This window comes from Mycteria americana, chromosome 12, assembly GCF_035582795.1.
Source record: "Mycteria americana isolate JAX WOST 10 ecotype Jacksonville Zoo and Gardens chromosome 12, USCA_MyAme_1.0, whole genome shotgun sequence".
In the NCBI taxonomy this organism is placed as follows: domain Eukaryota; kingdom Metazoa; phylum Chordata; class Aves; order Ciconiiformes; family Ciconiidae; genus Mycteria; species Mycteria americana.
Genome location: NC_134376.1, coordinates 1,261,308 through 1,278,247, shown reverse-complemented (window position 1 = coordinate 1,278,247; position 16,940 = coordinate 1,261,308). Strand labels below are relative to the sequence as shown.

The 16,940-nt window shown below is 60.7% G+C and overlaps 1 protein-coding gene across 1 annotated transcript in view; it reads left to right on the top strand.

The window, feature by feature from the left end:
* Window positions 1-8,903, top strand: part of CACNG3 (calcium voltage-gated channel auxiliary subunit gamma 3) — a 33,207-nt gene extending 24,304 nt beyond the window's left edge. The window contains exons 2-4 of the mRNA XM_075514988.1: window positions 3,818-3,901; window positions 6,050-6,190; window positions 7,488-8,903. Coding sequence (XP_075371103.1) covers window positions 3,818-3,901; window positions 6,050-6,190; window positions 7,488-7,999 — 737 coding nt within the window. The 3' untranslated portion in view covers window positions 8,000-8,903. The remainder of the gene's footprint in view (window positions 1-3,817; window positions 3,902-6,049; window positions 6,191-7,487) is intronic.
* Window positions 8,904-16,940: the final 8,037 nt, after the last annotated feature.

Genomic DNA, 16,940 nt, shown 5'->3' with positions numbered 1-16,940 from the left:
GAGCAACGTGCAAGTGGCAGCGAGGCCGCCGTGCTTTCTCCCTCCTGCTGCTGGGCCGTGCCTGCCGGGGCTGCTCGCTGCTTCCCTCGCAGCAGGAGGGAGTTGGCGCTGGGTCCTGCAGCAGCAGCACTGAGCAAAGGCTCTGCCCCTGCCCTGAGAAAGTCACTTGAATTTTTTAAATTTTTTTTTTTTTTTTTTTCCATCCCATCTCTCTTGCAAAGGAGGCGTTAGGGTGGGACAGGCAGGGCTGAGGGACGCAGAGAGGTTAGAGATCCCGGTGGGCAGATGCAGCGCAGCTGCGTGTGGTCCCGGCTGCTAGGGAGGGATGGAGGGAGGGATGGACGGACGTCGCACCCCGGCGAGCCCCTGCCCCAGCCCTGCCAGCCCGCAGCCAGCGGGGCAGGGAGGTGTTTGCGTCCGAACGGGGCATCCCCCGCACTTGCAGGTGCCTCCTGCTCGGAGGCTTGCCCTCGTCCCTCCAGGGCACAGGTTTACCTTAGACATCGTGTGTGCCAGAAGCGAAGCCCCCGGGGGTCCTGGCTCATCCGGCCGCTGCTCAGGGCAGGGGGGTGCCAGCCCCCCCAGCCCAGCTCTGGGTTTGGGTGGGGGCTCAGCAGCACAGGGAGCCTTGGAGAACTTCAAAGGGATCAAGCCCAAGAAAATTAGTATTCTCGTTTGCATGCTGTGCTGATGGGCTGACTCAGGCTCTCAACTCCTTTCCCACGTGGCACCAAGGGAAAGTTTCCTCTCGTTAATCAGATGACGAACACTGGCCCCGCGCCCCTGCCCGGCAGGCTGCTGCGGAGGGAGATGCTCCTGCGCTGCCCGGGAGTCGGTGCCTCTGGAGAAGCTCTTGCAAGGTCCTGCGCGGGCGTCCCCGGCTGGCAGCAGCTTTGCAGCCATTAAAACTCGGGGAGGGCAGATCCGTCCCACCGGCAGCTCTGGGGTGCGTGGGGCAGAGCCCTGCTGGCAGGTACGGGGAGAAGGTCGGAGAAGGTGGGTGGAAACCCGACAGCTGGGAGGAGGAGGAGGAGGAGGAGGAGGAGGAGGAGGAGGAGGAGGAGGAGGAGGGCTGTGCTGTGCAGCTGCCACCCTCCCCGTGCCCGGTGCCTCCTCAGCCCCGTTCGTGGCACCCGTTCTCAGCCTCCCCTTCGCCCGCAGTTCCCAAAGCAACGGGAGCAGGCGGTTCTCCCTCAGATGCCGTGTCTCCCGCTTGGATGACAGCTTGCCACCTCCAAAGCTTCATCTCCAGGCTTTAATTGATGCCTGTCACGATGCTCGGCTCCCCCGAGCCCGTATCAGAGTGCAGACTGACAGCGTGCCACTGTGCGGGACACCGTGCGGGTTGGCTTCTCTTGCCTTGAGCCCTGTCCCCTGGCAGCACGTCCTTTCTGGTCCCATGGGAGAGGGGACAGAGCCAGCGTGACCTGACCACGTCCTCCAGCACGGGTGTGGTGAGGGATGCCCTTCCTGTAGGGAGATGCTGCAGGAATTCCTCCCACCTCGCCCTGTCCCTTGCCGCTCCAGAGAAGTCACACTCTGTGCCTCAGTTTCCCCATTTATAACATCAAGGACAGCATTTGTTGGCAGCGCAGAGGAAGCATCGTGCACGCTCTTGCATTAGCGTTTGCTGCTTGCTTTGGAGAAGACAGCTCTGTGAATCCTGCAGACAGAAGCGGCTGCTGTCGCCCCAGGCCCTGAGGAGCCGCGTTCCCATCCGGCACCATGGCACGAGCCGAGCTCCGAGCCGTCCCCAGCAGATATCGAGTGCGGCACTCGGTGTCTCGGCGGGCTGCCACGAGGAGCAAGCTCGCAGCGTCCGCAGGAGGTGACGGGCTGCATCCATCACAACAAATCCATAAGCGCAACTGGGCATAGCCGGTATTTTTTTATTAGTTTTTAATGCCTTTAATTTCTCTCTGCCTGTCCGTCAGTAGCACATGGACCAGACCGCTGGGGCTGGTGGATGGATGAGCAGAAGAGGCGAGAGCCCGTTCACAGGCAGCCCCTCCCCCGGGCTGTCCCATAAACACCTCTGGACCATAAGGCTCTCCCCCTCCCTGGACACGGCTGTGCTGCCCCATTCGCGCCCCGCGTCCACGTCTTGCAGCGTGTAACCGAGTCCCCGGTACATCACCTGCCTGAGCCCGACTCGTCCTTGGCTTTTTCCTCTCATGGCACAATTGCACGGCTTTGGCACAGGAGAGAGCTGAGCCCGAAAGCGCAGCGAGGAGAAAGCCAAAGCAAACAGGCAGGCGTTTAAAGGCGAAATGCGTTTGTTTTGCTTCAGAGGCAGGAGGGGAAAAAAGCCACAGAAAAAGAGCCTTTTTTTCCCCAAATGCTAAGTGGGAGGCCAGCAGATGCCAGAGCATCTGCCTCTTTCCCCAGGCCTTCCAGGCAGCATTGCCGGTGCCCACGGCAGTGGGGCTGCTCTCGCCCCCGCTCCCGAGCTGTGCCGTGGGGACCCACGAGCCGGAGGGGAAGGCGGCATGCGCGGAGCTCCCGGTGGGACCAGGGCTCGCGGTGGGACCGTGCCATGGGGTGGGTGGCACTCCTGCCCGGGCCGAGCTCAGCTGCGATGCCCGCCCGTGGCACTGGGGGCTTATCCATGGTCGTGCGTGGGTGTGCACGCGTGTGCTGTGGGGGACATGTGAAAGCGGGCTGGAAACGGGGCACGGACAGGTCTTGGTGACGCTCTCCCTCCTCTGGCCTCTGCCCCAGCTGCCCGTGTCCCAGGCACGAAGCAGGGCTGAGAAGTGGCAGGAAAGGGTAAGCAGGCTAGAAACTTTTTGTCGTCATTTAAACGAACTCATCTGTGCCTCCAAAAAAATCCCAGCTCGGAAGCTAAGCTGCGGCCCAGATGCTACTTTAGCAAACGTGCTGAGGATCCTCGTCTGCGCGGCAGCCTGTGCCCTGCATTTGTAGGCCAGCGTAAATCAAAGCTTCCACGCGGCCGAGGGGCTGGGCAGAGGAGCCACGCTGGGGGCACCGGGCTGGTCTCTTGGTGCTGCGGAGCCCCGGGGCGGGGGCTCTGCCCAAGCAGCCGCTGTGACCCCGGTGCCGTTGTCAGCTCCCCCAGCAGGGATTTGCTGTGAGAGCAGATGACCCTGATCCCCGAACGAGCCCGGGGCTGCAGCCACGGAGCTCTTTGCCTACTGCCTCTGAATAAGGCGTTGCTGGGACCCGAAGGCCGGGAGGGTTTATTTACAGCTGCATCGATTCTCTGTCAGAACCGATGAGGGGTTTGCCCGGGTGGGTGGGTAGGTGCTGGGAGCCAGCAAGCGCCTGTCCTGCTTTGCCTCCGCTTCACTGGAGAAAACAGGGGCCAGGCGAGCCTTGCCGTGTCCGTGGGTGCACCCGAGGGGGGGGAAGCTCAGCAGCAGCCGGGCAGAGGCAGTGCCGTGCTGAGCCCCGCCGAGCTGCCGGCGGGTCCTGGCAGCACCGGGCAGCCAGAGAGGGGAGCGGGAGCTGCAGGGCGGAGGGGCTCTGCCCGTGGCTGCCGTGGGGCTGCGGGGGGAGCAGGGCAGCTTGGGCATCTCCTCCCAGCTCAGCAGCCACGTTAATGACAGGACTCAGTTTGAGATATAAACGTGCAGCCCCGTCAGAGGGGACCAGCAGTGCTTGGAGGGTGCAGGAGCAGCCAGGGACCAAACCGTCCCCGGGGACCAGGGGCAGCGCTTGGGTCGCTGACAGCCCCGTGCCGAGCAGTGCCCGAGCGGCTCCCGGGCTGCTGCCGTGCCAGCCCCGCGCCGCGCGTCCGGCAGCGTCCCCACCGGTACAGAGGGGGTTGAAGGTTTCCTGGCTTGTGTCTCCCCAGGAACCTTCCGAGGAGTGTGCAAGAAAATCGACCACTTCCCCGAGGATGCGGATTACGAGCAAGACACGGCTGAGTATCTCCTCCGTGAGTCTGCTTTCCCGTGGCGCGGCAGAGCTGTGCGCGCTCCCTGGGGACCCCGCTGCCCCATGCTGCGCTGGCACCCCCCTCCCCGTCCCCCAGCACCCACAACTTCACCCAGCGGGTCCCCCCCACTGCTGGCGGGTGGCCAGTGGGTCCCAGCCCCCCAGGCTCCCTGCACAGCAGCGGTGACCCTCCAGGCTACCCGAGCGTGGCCGCGTCACGCCGCAGTAGCAGTGTTAACGGCACGTTTGTCTGGCACTTGCTGTCCCCGCGGCCGGTCCCGGCAGCTGCTGTGCAGCCTGAGCTTGTTGGGGTGCAAGGATGGCCTTGGACCGGGACCCCGCGGGTCCCTGCTGCGGCACCACAGGGGTGCCGTGTTCGTGTCGGTCTCCCTGTTCCCGGAGTCTCTGCAGCCAGGCGGGATTTGCCGGCGCTCGCCGGGAGAGCGCGATGAGCGTCTGCCGCACGCTCTGCCAGCAGCAGCTGAGTGCAGGGAGATGGAGTGGAAACGGAGCTGGCGGCTCTCCTGGGAAAAGCAGAGTTCTCCTGCTCCCGGGGGCCAGCAGAGCCCCTGGGCAGGACCCGCAGGGTTTTTACGTGGGGGGATCTGACGCTGGGGTGAGGCTGACCCTGCGGAGAAGAGGCACCATCCCACGAGCGCTTTGCAGACACGTGCACGAGCGAGCGCCGGGGCACCCAGGCGCAGGGTGACAGACGCTGGACGCAAATGACGCGCACCCTGACACGCGGAGCAGCACGGACGTTGACTGTCCGGCACGTCGGCACACACGCACGTGTGTGACAGACGGCTGTGAAGCCTGCACGGCAAAAGGTTCATTTGAACACCTAAATTTCCAGACGAGTAAGAACGTAAGCAGCGGGGACACGTGGCACCTCGGAGGCGTTGGCATCCCTGGGCTCCGAGCTGCTGGGGCTGGGAGGAATCCCCGGGCGTGAAGTGACCCCCCGCGCCCATCGCCCTGTGCTCAGCCCCGATCCCCGGGGCCGGGCACAGCCCTGCCTGCCGCCGCTGCTGCTCATCCAGATGTTGCTCCGAACTCCCCATTTTCTAACTCTGCAGGGAGCCATCAGCTCTGCTCACCCATCTAAGAGGGGAACGTCTTAATGGAATTGGTTTGCAATTTTAGTAGATTAGCGTTTAAGTTCTTCTCCCACCCCCTCCCACATTTAAAACAAAAAGTCTATTTTAAAGCCCCCAGAATGGCATTTTAATGGGGCTTCTCTGTATTTCTGTGCTTTTAATAAAGGTCCTGATAGAGGGATGAGAGCCCAAACCAAGGCACAGTGTATTTTCAGTGCAGCAGGTAGTGATTTGCTGCATTAATTACTCTTTACTGTCATGTTGGAAGCTGAACTTCTGATAGGCCAGGCAGAAAAGACCTTTCTTTGTGTAGCTCTGGGTCAGTGACTCCTGAGCGTGCAGCGACGGGCCCTGCCGGAGCTAAGCCCCTTGGGGATGGAGCTCAGTGCCATGGTCACGGCATCACACGTGGTGGGCTCGGGGTCTTGGGCTTCGTGTTCATTTTGACAATGTTCCTCCCCTACATCAGCAAACAAGTTTTTTTGTTGCACCTTAGGTGTGTTAGTCAGTAAACTCTTGACTTTCGAAGCAGCTGCGATAGTTTGGGGACCCAAGGGACAGGTTCCTGGCCCATGTGTTGGCAGTCCTGTTCCTCGCCAGCCTGGTGAGATCTGGGGGGTTTCTGCAGTCCCTAGGCTGCAGAGTCACGTCCGTAGCCTGAGCCCACGGGTGGTGTGTTTGGTAACGGGAAGGTAAATGGCTAGTGCTGGCTGTGTGACAAGACCGGAGGAAATAATTCCTTGAAATAGCCTCAGAGGAGAAAAAAAGAAGCTCAGGGTTTAAACTATTTTTGTGACGGGAGGCCTGAATCACGGGGTTTGCAGGGCTGATGCTGGGCTCCAGAGCCAGCTCGGAGCAGAGCAGCTCGGGGACAAGCAGAGGATGCACGGGGGGGCTGGTGCCGGGTCTCTCCCATCCCTTGTGGCAGCAACCCAGCGTGGCATTGCGACAATTCTTTCCGGGCGCCGGCGTTGCTGCGGGAGATGTCGGCAGCCCCCGCCGCAGGAGCGATGCCGGGAGCCGACCCTGCTCCGCTCCCTGTCCCACAGGCGCGGTGAGAGCGTCCAGCATCTTCCCCATCCTCAGCGTGGGTCTGCTGTTCTTCGGGGGCCTGTGCGTGGCGGCCAGCGAGTTCTACAAGAGCAAACACAACGTCATCCTCAGCGCCGGCATCTTCTTCGTCTCTGCAGGTAGGAGCTGCCCAGCGGGGACGGGAAGGGGGCGGCTTTCCCGGTGTGGAAGCGCGGGAGGACACGGGGGAGACGGAGACAGGTTGTGGGTCCTCCCAGGCTGTGGGCACAGAGGGATTCTGGGGTTCGTGAGCTGCCCCGTCCTGGTGGAAAAATCCTCACGGCAGGGCAAAGCCAGCAGCGGTTTCTGGCGAGTGGTCGCTGTGCTGGACAGCCCTTTCAGCAGCCACCCCGCTCTGCCCGAGCAGTCTCCCTGCGGGTGCTGCAGCCCGAGGGGCCCCCGCAGTGCGGCCGTCCGGCTGGGGGAGCGCCCGCCCGGGGCAGGTTTGGGGGGGCTCTGCCCTCCATCGCCGCCCAGCCTCGGGTCGCGGGGCCCGGGCAGCAGGCGGAGGGGCTGCCGCAGTCCTACAAGGAGAATCACTCTTGAGAGGCCGTTCCTTCTGGATTACTCATTTCTCTGTGCGCTGTTCCCCAACGCTTGCACTGATTATCATATGACAATGTCTTTGTCTCAAGGAACTGCTCTATTTTGTGTTTTTCTTCTCCCCACAAAGAGACAAATTACTCTCCCTCCTTCGGCTGGCAGGAGCTGCTGATGCAGATGAGAAAACAACAGAAAGAACATAATCGATTCATTAAGTAAATCTAGGAATACATCAGCCGCTCCCCAGCCCTGCGGCACAGCCCCGCGGCGCTGCTGGCGCTGCAAAAACTGCCCGGATCCCAAATAAAGCCTCCGAGCTCCACCAGAAATGAAAAGAGACGGAGCCGTTCCCGCTTGCGTGCGCTCCCGGGGCCGCGGCAAGCCGGGGATCGCGCCGGAGGGATCCCCTCCGTGCCCCGTGGGTTGGCTCTGCTCCAGCCGCAGCCCCGGCACCGGCTGGGCTCCTGCAGTCCATTGCTTAGGGAGCAGCTCTGCAGAGCAAAACCAGCTCTTGAAATGTCCCTTTACTAAACAAAATAGTGGTTGCTCCTCCTGCTCCTTCAGTATAGGTGACTATACGTATATCCTGGGTGCATGTGGATGTAGGTGTATACCGGGGACAGCAGCAGAGGTCTGTGAGGCGTTTTGGCCCCAGTGTGCTGGCAGGTGGGTCGGTGCCCCATGGGGATGTGACCATGGTCCCCGGCACCCTTCCCGCCCGCCGGGCACCCTGCGGGTCGTGGTGGGCAGGAGAAGGGCCGGGCTCCTCCAGCCCGCGTCCCTCCGCTGCCGGGAGGGGATCGGGGTGCTGCTGTCCCCCGTCCCTCTCCTGCTGCTCAAGCGAGCCCCTCTCCCTCTCGTCCTCCCCTAAAGGTCTCAGCAACATCATCGGGATTATAGTCTACATCTCGGCCAACGCGGGGGACCCAGGGCAGAGCGACTCCAAGAAGAGCTACTCCTACGGCTGGTCCTTCTACTTCGGAGCCCTGTCCTTCATCATCGCCGAGATGGTGGGGGTGATCGCCGTGCACATGTACATCGAGAAGCACCGCCAGATCCGCGCCAAGTCCCACTCAGAGCTGCTGAAGAAGTCGGCCTTCACCCGCCTCCCCCCCTACAGGTACCGCTTCCGCCGGCGGTCCAGCTCCCGCTCCACCGAGCCCCGGTCCCGGGACATGTCACCCGTCAGCAAGGGGTTCAGCACCATCCCCTCCACCGACATCTCCATGTTCACCCTCTCCAGGGATCCCTCCAAGGTCACCATGGGGACGCTGCTCAACTCGGAGCGGGACCACGGTTTTTTACAGGTCCATAACTCCATCCCCAAAGAGTTCAAGGAGTCTTTGCACAACAACCCGGCCAACAGACGAACCACGCCGGTCTGAGGCGGGCAGGGGCGTTTTGTCAGGCTGCATGATATCATCCTCGTGACGGTGTAACCCGTGAAATCCCGTTTTTAAGGACAAACCCAGATGGCTCCCTGTGCCCCTGCCCGCGGGGCTGGTTTTTCACTCCCGAAATGCCACTGGCCGGGCCAGGCCACTGTGTCCACGGCGGGACTGGGACCCCCGCGTCCCTCCCTCCCCGGCGGGGAGGGGAGGGGGCCGTGCTGTGCCCCTGGCCGGGGTGCCCCTGCAGACTGAGCGGGGCTTCCACCACCGCCCGGGACAGTGGCTTCCCGAGGTCTCCATCGTTAATGTTGATCATAATCGCAGTGTTACCTTAGCTGTATGTCCCATGGAAATGCTGGCGATAGCCCTGTCTGTGAGAATCCTTAATCTGGTAGTTACATTTCAGCGAAATTGCCTGGAAGTCCGGGGTTGGAAGCACTGAGTCGGTGCCGTAGCGAGTGCTCGTGTTACGAAACCCCTTCCCCTGTCGTGATGGATGGAGTGCTCGGGCTGGGTTTCTCTATGGCGTTTCGTGCATGCATTAAATAGCTTGGAATTCAATTTTGTCATGTCAGGTTGGAAGAAACATCCTTTTGCAATTTTCTGTGGTCTTGAAAGGGCTTCTTTCTTTCCTTCTTTCTTTCCTTTTTTCTTCCTTTGGTGCATTCAGGCCATGAAAGGACTCAGGAGCAAGAATCCCTCCAATGACTGGTAGCAATTAGCCAGCATTTAAGTAACCTCTAATGTTGCAAGAAAATGAATTAATTCCCTAAAATTAATACACACGCAGTCACAAATTACTGTCTGGGCACAACCAAGGAGGCGACGCTTGACGTGGTGGTACTGGAGCTGGGTTGATGGCTGGGCCGCCAGCCGCGGGCTGCGTGTGGATGGTGTATGATTCTATAATGGCTGGGAGATCGATGAGAAAAATAACAATAAAATCGTCCAGTTTGGCAAGAAGTTACTTGGCTGAATAGGTTGCACTGACCCTGCTGCGGGCAGCTGGAAAACCATGCGCTGTGTCTCAGGGGTGTTTCGCGGCAGCCTCGACCTCTCCCGCGGCTGCGTGGGGTGTCCGGGGTCGGGGCTCCCTGGCCGGAGGGGGTCTGGGGGAGCAGCCCCCCGCAGCCCCTGCCCCGCTCTCCTGCCCTTTGCAGTGCTGCCCTGGTTTGCACGGGGGGGCTCGGCCGGGCAGCGGCGGGTGCACGGGGTGCGGGGTGCACGGGGTGCCGCGGGGTGGGGGCGAGGTGTGAGTGCACGTGCAGCCCCCCGAGCTTGGGCACCGGCGGGGCGAGCGCTGCGGGAGAGCGGCTCGGAAAGCCGTTTCCCCCAAAAGGTGCTGCAGGACGTCCCCCAAAAGGGGCGACGTCCCCTCCCGAGGTCGGCCGGCAGCCGCGCGTCCCGGGGCAGTTGCGGCAAGACCCCCAGGGCAGCGCCGAGTTCGGAGCCAACTGCAAGACCTCCGCGGGGAGCGCCTCTCCCGGCTGCGCTTGCTCTGCGGCGTGTGCCTGCTGGGCGTCGGCGCGCGCCGGTCCCCTCCGAGCTGCTTGGCGGGGACGTGCCAGCTGCCCGCGGTGTGACAGCCAGGGGACGGCGCAGGCTGGCAGGGAGGAGTTGGGTTCGGTCTTTAAATGCCAAGGCGTATGCGTGCAGCCGGAGGTTTGGCTTCAAACGCCGAGCCGCCTTGTCTCACCAGAGCGGAGCTCGTCTAAATGGAGGCGGTTTCGAAGCAGCAGGTCTTGCAATTTGACGTGTCACTTAATTGAAATCTTATTTAACCTTCTGACAAAAGTGATGGATTCCCAGGGAGTCCCTGGGGGGGCTCATTAGGCAGCCGCAGGTAATCTGGGGCCAGCGGAGCTCTCATTTACTCCTGCTCTCTGCAGAAGGGAAACATCTGATGCCTGGTGTGCGTTTCTTTGAGCAGCCTTGCCCTGGTCTCCTGCCCAAAGCCAGAGCATGGCCGGTCGCAGGGCATGTCCGAATCCTTCCCGGGAATAACGGGCAGGTCGCTGTGGGAAACCCGGTGCGGGAGCCCTGCCGGAGCGAATCCCTCCCGCAGCCCCTGAAACGGTCCCAGCAAGGGCCGTACGCCCCTCGGCTGGTCCTGCAGGGGCTGCAGACTGTGTGCAGGTTCTTCATCTCCGTTACCGTTTATTTGCTACTGTTACAGAGGGGGTTTGTGTGAGAAGACCGATTCAGATGCTAATTGGGCCTCTTAATTGCCATAGTTGCTGATTGCATGTATTAAAAACAGTCGAGGAAGTGTAGCACTCCGATCTTAGGGAAATATTTAAAACCAAAGTAGTGAACGGACTGGCGGTGTGAAATACGGAATAAGCTGCATTTTAACTTACCTGGCGGTGGCTGCCGCTCTCGCCAGGGCTCCTGCCCAGCTCCCTCCCGCAGCCTCTTTCACCAGGGGCTTGCCCTGCGAAAACAGCACCTGAGCAAATGCAGGGTTTGCTTTATTAACCCCAGAGCTCTGTCCTTGACAAAGGTCTGAAATTAAATCCCTCCCGATAATTAAGCCGGCAGTCTTGCTGGGGAGGGCTGCGCGCCCAGCCAGAGCCCCTGCCCCGCGGCTCTGCCGGAGGGGAGCGGTGGGAGCCTGGCCGGGGGCTGGCGGTTCCCAGCCAGGCAGGGGGAAGGAGGGATGCTCGGAGGGGAAGCCCTGATGGGCTGACCGCCCGGATCGATGCACGCGGAGCAGCGCTTTTAAGCAGATCGTTAGAGACTCTGATCATGAAAGCCACACCGAGACCTTCATTTACCGTCCCCCCGTGCCGTTGGTGTTGGCCGCAGCGGTGCCGACCCCGGGAGGCGTTACGGTGCCGCGGGTGGGAGCCTTGCTCGGGCTGCTCCGACGCCACGCTGAGCAGCCCCTGCCCGCAGCCCGGCTGCCGTGGTGGCATAACAGCCCTGCCCGGCTGCGGAGGCATCGCCAACCTCTCGATTCCATACACAAGCAGACTTTGTGGCTTAAAGGAAAGACATATTTTTTTTTCAGAATGAAATCTCCAGAAAGCGGGCTCCGGCTGAGTCGCTGACTGCTGCAGGTAAGAAACCCTGTTTGTCTGTATCGGGTAAGGCAAAGCGTGTGAACAGGGTACGTTTCTTACGTAAAACCGAACCCTGCAACAGCAGCAGCAAAGCCCTGGCCGTCCGGGAGGCCCCTTTCTCGGCGGTGGGCTTTGCCCCGGAGCGGCACGGTGCCCGGCGCGGTTTGAGCCCTCCTTGGCCGGCCGGGTGGCTGTCCCCGACCCTGGGACAGGGCTGGCTCCTGACACGGGGGTGCGGTAGGTGCCGGGAAGATGCCTGACCAGCTGCAGGGCAATTAACTCCCGTGGCATGGCCAGTGTTGATGATACAACTGGAAGCGTTACCGTTATCAATACTACCGTCATTATAGATTTATCGCCATTGTGGCAGCACATCGCGGCAACCGTTTGTCAGGGGCCGGGATGCTGCTGTGCCGCGTCCTGTGCACGCGTGGGACACTCGGTGCCTTCGGGTGTCGTTAAAGCCACATTCAGGGCAATTGGTGGTGCCAGTGTTTTTCTGGAGGGCCAGCGAGGCAGGAGATTGGCTGGGAAAGGATTTTGCTTTGTTTCAAAGAGAGGATTGATTTTCTGAAGTTAACCAAGTTATCCCCTAAGCAATTGAACAGAAGCAGGAGGTGCCCCAGGACGTGTGCCGGCTGTCACCTTCCCCTGAGCCGCGCTGGGTGCCACGGGGCAGGCGGGGGCTGGGGAGTCAGGCAACAGACAGTTTGCTCTTACTTGAGGCTACATTTATGACCCGGAATTGTTTGTTTCTGAAGCCGCCTAAGTCCGGCCACTGCTCCTTCTAGTGCCTTTGCCCTTTGGTTCCAGTCGCCGCGACTCGTCTCGGTCCCGCGGCTGGCTCGCTGCGGGGCTGGCGGCGTGAAGCACCTCCGGTGCCGGTCGGATGAGCGGGGAGAAGACGCCTAGAGCTGCTGCAGCAGTGGTGCCTTTGGTGTTGGGCTACCTGTACAGCACCCGCCTGAGGAGCTCCTGAGCAGAACTGTTGGAACAGAAGAGAGTAGAGTAGAAGAGAGTAGAGTATTTCAGCTGGATGGGACCTACAACGGTCATCTACTCCCACTGCCTGACCACTTCAGGGCTGACCAAAAGCTAAAGCATGGTGTTAAGGGCATTGTCCAAAGGCCTCTTAAGCACTGACAGGCTGGGGGCATCGACCGCCTCTCCGGGCAGCCTCTTGCAGGGTTTGACCACCCTCTGGGTAAAGAAACGCTTCCTCACGTCCAGTCCGAACCTCCCCTGGCGCAGCTTTGCACCATTCCCACGCGTCCTGTTCCGGGATCGCGGGGAGAAGAGTCCAGCACCTCCCTCTCCCCCTCCCCTCCTCGGGAAGCTGCAGAGAGCAATGGTCCCACGCACAGAGGGGACCGGGTGACCGGGCAATACACGGCCGGGACCGCGGCGCTCGTCATCAAATTGTTCCACGACGGCACGCGGCCGAGACGGGCAAAGCGGCAAACGCCGGCTTGGGGAGAGGGGAGGGGGCGGCGGCGGGGGCACCGCGGGCCGGGGGCCGGCAGCTCCGCGGCCCCGGGCAGCTGCAGCTGCAGAACTGCCTGGGCGCCCTGGTGTCGCAGCGCTGGGATCGGGCTGCAGCTCCCCGGGCGAAGCAGGGCCATTTGTTTATGAAGGGAGAGCGGGCGGGCGGTGATTGAAGGTGTTTACTGCCATGTGTAATATCTTTCCTTCGTGCCGATGTCTTTCCCCTGGAAGAGAAAATCAATACCCAGGCTAAATCTGGAGGCTTCAATATTTTTCAGAGAAGTGCAAATCAATATGGATTTCTTAACAAGTTTAATTTCAATACCTGAAAGTGCACATTCTGCCTATTTCCTGACCTTTCCAATCCTTCGGGGAGGAAGATTAAAAAGTTTTGTTCAAATTCAACGCATTGAACATGCCCCATTACCTTGTTTTCTTTCTGCCGGACCTTGATAAACGGTACGATAGCCCATCGTCGTGGCATGGCTCCCGGCTCCTTGCACAGTGCCATTCCCGACACCGGCAAGCCGGGGCGCGGATCGCTATGCCGATGCCGATGGCCACCTCCATCGCGGGCACGGCAGCCCAGGGTGGTGATGAAGGGGCCGGGTGTCACGTGCAGATGCACCCGCTCCCCCTTCTCCGAGTCCCAGCGGACCCACATCACACCAACGAACCCAATCCTCCACTTGCTTCTGAGCAGCCTGATTTAAGGGCGCTGCAGAGCTCTATATTTATCCTACAATGCCTTTATGCGGTTTTAGATCATCGTGTGATCACTGTAAATAGTGCAAAATGAGCGCAAGCTTGTAGGCTCGTCTGGCTGGAGCAAAAGACTTCAGGTAATTTAGTCATTGCCCTTGGAACGATCCCGCTGGACGGGAAAAACAAAGACCATCTATCCAGTTACGGTACTACAGCTAACGTGTCCGCTAAGGTCAGCGCCTAGAGTTTCAATGTCAAATATAATAGCGGCTGTCGCCACGGGTTACTCGCAGCTCACCATGGGTAAAACGGGACCCTGCGTCACGGGGGACGCGTGCACGGCCGGGTGCTGGGTGCGCCCGATGGGTGCTGGGTGCAGCCCTGCGGGTGCAGAGGGACCCGGCTGTAGCGAGGGGAACTGGAGATGGCTTCACAGTCATCTCCGGGGCTGTCGTTTGCTGGTCATCGTGGGCTTACGTTCCTGTTGACCTCTCAAGGGAGGTTTTTAATCGCTGTAGTGGTGCTGTAATAGACGGAAACCCGACGGCGAACCGCCTGCCGTCAGCCTGCAGACGCCGGCACTCGCGCCAAGAGCCGCGGAAGGGAGATGTCAGCTGGGTCGCGTCTGCAGCAGATGATAGCTTTTCTTTTCACCCTTTTTTCCCCGAGTCCAAATCTACATCAGGATAACATACAGACTTCGCCAGGTTTGCTGCAAGGGAAGCTGCCTCGGTCCGCGTTCCTGCAGAGCAGCCGCCTCTCTGGCTGTCGGTTTCTCGACGTTGTCCTTTGCCCTTTCTTGCCTTGATTTGTTGGGGTTTTTTCACTGTTTGCAGTAGCTCATGAAAGCCTAGGTAAGTCCAAGCAATTTATATCGCATGTTTATTATTTACTTGATGGACAGTAATGACTTCTGTGGTGCCATTACTGTATGTCATCTAAATCCAAATGCTGAGATGCTTGAAAGGGCAGCCTTTCATTCGGGGGCTGGAATAGCTTCGGCATCGTTGTCATCCGCCGAGAGTGCCTGCGCACCCGTAAATCTTCGGCTGACCACGGCCACTAAACCCAGCTCTTAAAAGTTCCCCAGAAAATTTTCAACAAATAAGACTGTCTCCTGCTTGCCCAGTGAAGTCCCTTTTCTCGCAAACTCTTGTCCCTCTGTCATTACCTCCCTCTAGTCACTGGAGGAGAAGAGCCTCCTTGAGGCACCGGAGGTAGTGCTAGAGACGGTCATTAGGGGCTGGGGGTGTTTCGGGGGGGGACGCGCGTGGTCTGTGCCTGCGGCTGCATCTCTGGAGCTGCCCCGGGGCCAGGGGAACCCCCCGCGGTGCTTCCCGATGGGTACCCTGGGAAGGCCGTGGGCAAGAGCGATGCCGGTAAGTGCAATTAGGGATTAATTACCGCTGGTTCTCATTGCCTGCCCCCGGGTGAGCTGGCAGGCCCCTGGGCTTGGGGAGGGCAGCTGACGTTTGCTGTAGACCTGCAAGTCCTCAGCTACGGCAAAGCCTAACGGGGCCGAGGGCTCGCAACGGAGCTCTGGCTGCACTCTGTGCTGCCTCCCTCCTGCGGGTTGTTCGTGGTCCTGGGGGCTTCCAGGAGGTGGAATCTCTCAGGAAACAGCCCCAAAGAACAGCACCGGCCCCTGTGGCTATTGCACGCTGCCGGGCAGCCTGCGGGCACCAGCGCCGCTGCAGGAACCCCCCCGGGGTCCCCCGCGCGTGGGTGCTTGCTCCCAGAGGGGAAGAACGGTCCGGCCGTGTGTCGGCTGGTGGCCGTCAGCAGAGACCTGCCAGACCCTGCCTTGCCCTGCTGGGAGCCCAGCACAGGCGATGCTGCAAAGCAGTGACAGGGCAGGGGAGCTGCTGGTGCTGGTGTCCCTGGTGACAAGTCCCCAGACAGCATCAGTGAGCAGCTGTACGGGAGCATTTATATGTGCCGCTTCGCTGAGGTGCCACCTTGCGTAGATGCCAGCTGAGATTTTTTTTAAATCAAGCGGAGTCTTCCCTTTTTCTTGATAAGCTGGTTTCTGCCACCGATCAAAAGGAGCCTGCCAAATTGTTGCAGGCTTGCTCTCACCTCACCTAGTGCAGGACAAGGCCGATAACAAATAGTGCCGGGATTGCACAAGCCATCCTCCCTTTCCATCTCTTTTGGGGTTTGTCATTACAAGTCTTGGACGGTCTCTGTCGGTTCAGCAGCCTCCTGGCACCAGGCTCAGCGGTGTCCGGGGGCATCAGCCTGAAGCACCCACAGACTGAGCCGAAGGTGCAAGGAAGGACAAAAATCTGCATTATATATAGTACAGATGATCTGATTTGCCAAGTTTGTGTCTGAATGAACAGGATCAAATTTACCAGTAACTGAAGTGAGCGGAAGACTCCACATCCTCGCTTGCACAAACCTCCTCCCTAAGGCCAACAGGCTGCACCTTTCTGCTCTCTTTTTATCCATTTCCAGTGGTTTTTAGCTCTCTTATTAAGCAACTTTCTTTCCATCCTCTTTGGTTTCCTTAGTTACTCTCATTCCTTCCAGCCTCATTAGCATTCCCACCACTGTCACAGCATTGGCTCTCTCCCACGCCATCAGAGACTCGGGCAGTGCCAGCAGCCGTGAGCGGGAGAGCCGGACCCCGCAGGGGCGGCCGCCGCCAGCCCGGCGCGTCCCCTCGCCTGGAGACCGACCCGCCGCGATACCGAGGGGCGAGCGAGCACGTCCCCATCTGCCTCGGCGCAAAACGACCCAGGGGATGTAACGTCTCCAAAAAGAGCCTGGCGACCCGGAGGGCTTTTGCCCAGCCTGTGTTTCTAGGAGCGCTGCCCCGGCACCTGCTTTGCAAACCCTCTGCTTGCACGGGTGCGTGCCGCTCCTCTGCCCCGAGAGCAGCAGTGCCTGGAGCCGCCCGGTGAAACGGTGCCCTCGGCAGTGCTCGGTGCTGGCCGGGACGCACGCACGTGGCTCGGCCCTGGCTCGGCCTTTCTGCCTGGGCAAACGCACCGTTTCAGGGCACGGCAAATGGTGCGGCTGCCTCCTGCGTGTTCCCTCCAGCAAAGCAGGTCCCACGGGCAGGCAGGGCTGGGCGCTGCCCCCGGGAGCATGGGACCCTCCGGTGCCAGGGGCTTCGCAGCGCCGTCACCCTTACGTCCTGCCGTTGGCTCCAGCAACCAGCCTGCAACCAGGAGCTAATTAAGGAGTTTCTGGATCTCTGGACTGTGATGGCAAATTGGGGAGGGGGGTGTGTAGTTCTCCTGGGAGCTGAGAAGCCTTTTGGAAGCGGAGGAGAAAAGGGAGCTGGAGTTCTCCAGCAGCGAGGGAGCTGCTGCCACCGGAGCAGTGACAGCGGCCGCGGGAGCCCCTGGGACGGGAGCAGCGCGGGCAGGACCAGCTCAGGGCTCCCGCGTGGCCGCCGGGCCCGGTGGTGATGGACGTGGACCTGAGCAGCCTCAGCGGGTGTGCAGGGACCGAGCTGGGTGATTTGCAGTCGAGGGGATGAGCAGCCCGGGGCCGCGGCCGCAGCGGGAGGTGACGAGGTGACAAGGTGCCGTCTCATGCGACGGCAGACGCCTGCGCTGGCACCGTCGGCTGCTACGGGGAAAGTTGGCGGTGGCCACTGCTCAGTGGCAACACCTCCAGCACAAGAGTTCGCGGTGGGTTGGGATGTGGTGCCCAGCCAAGCGCTT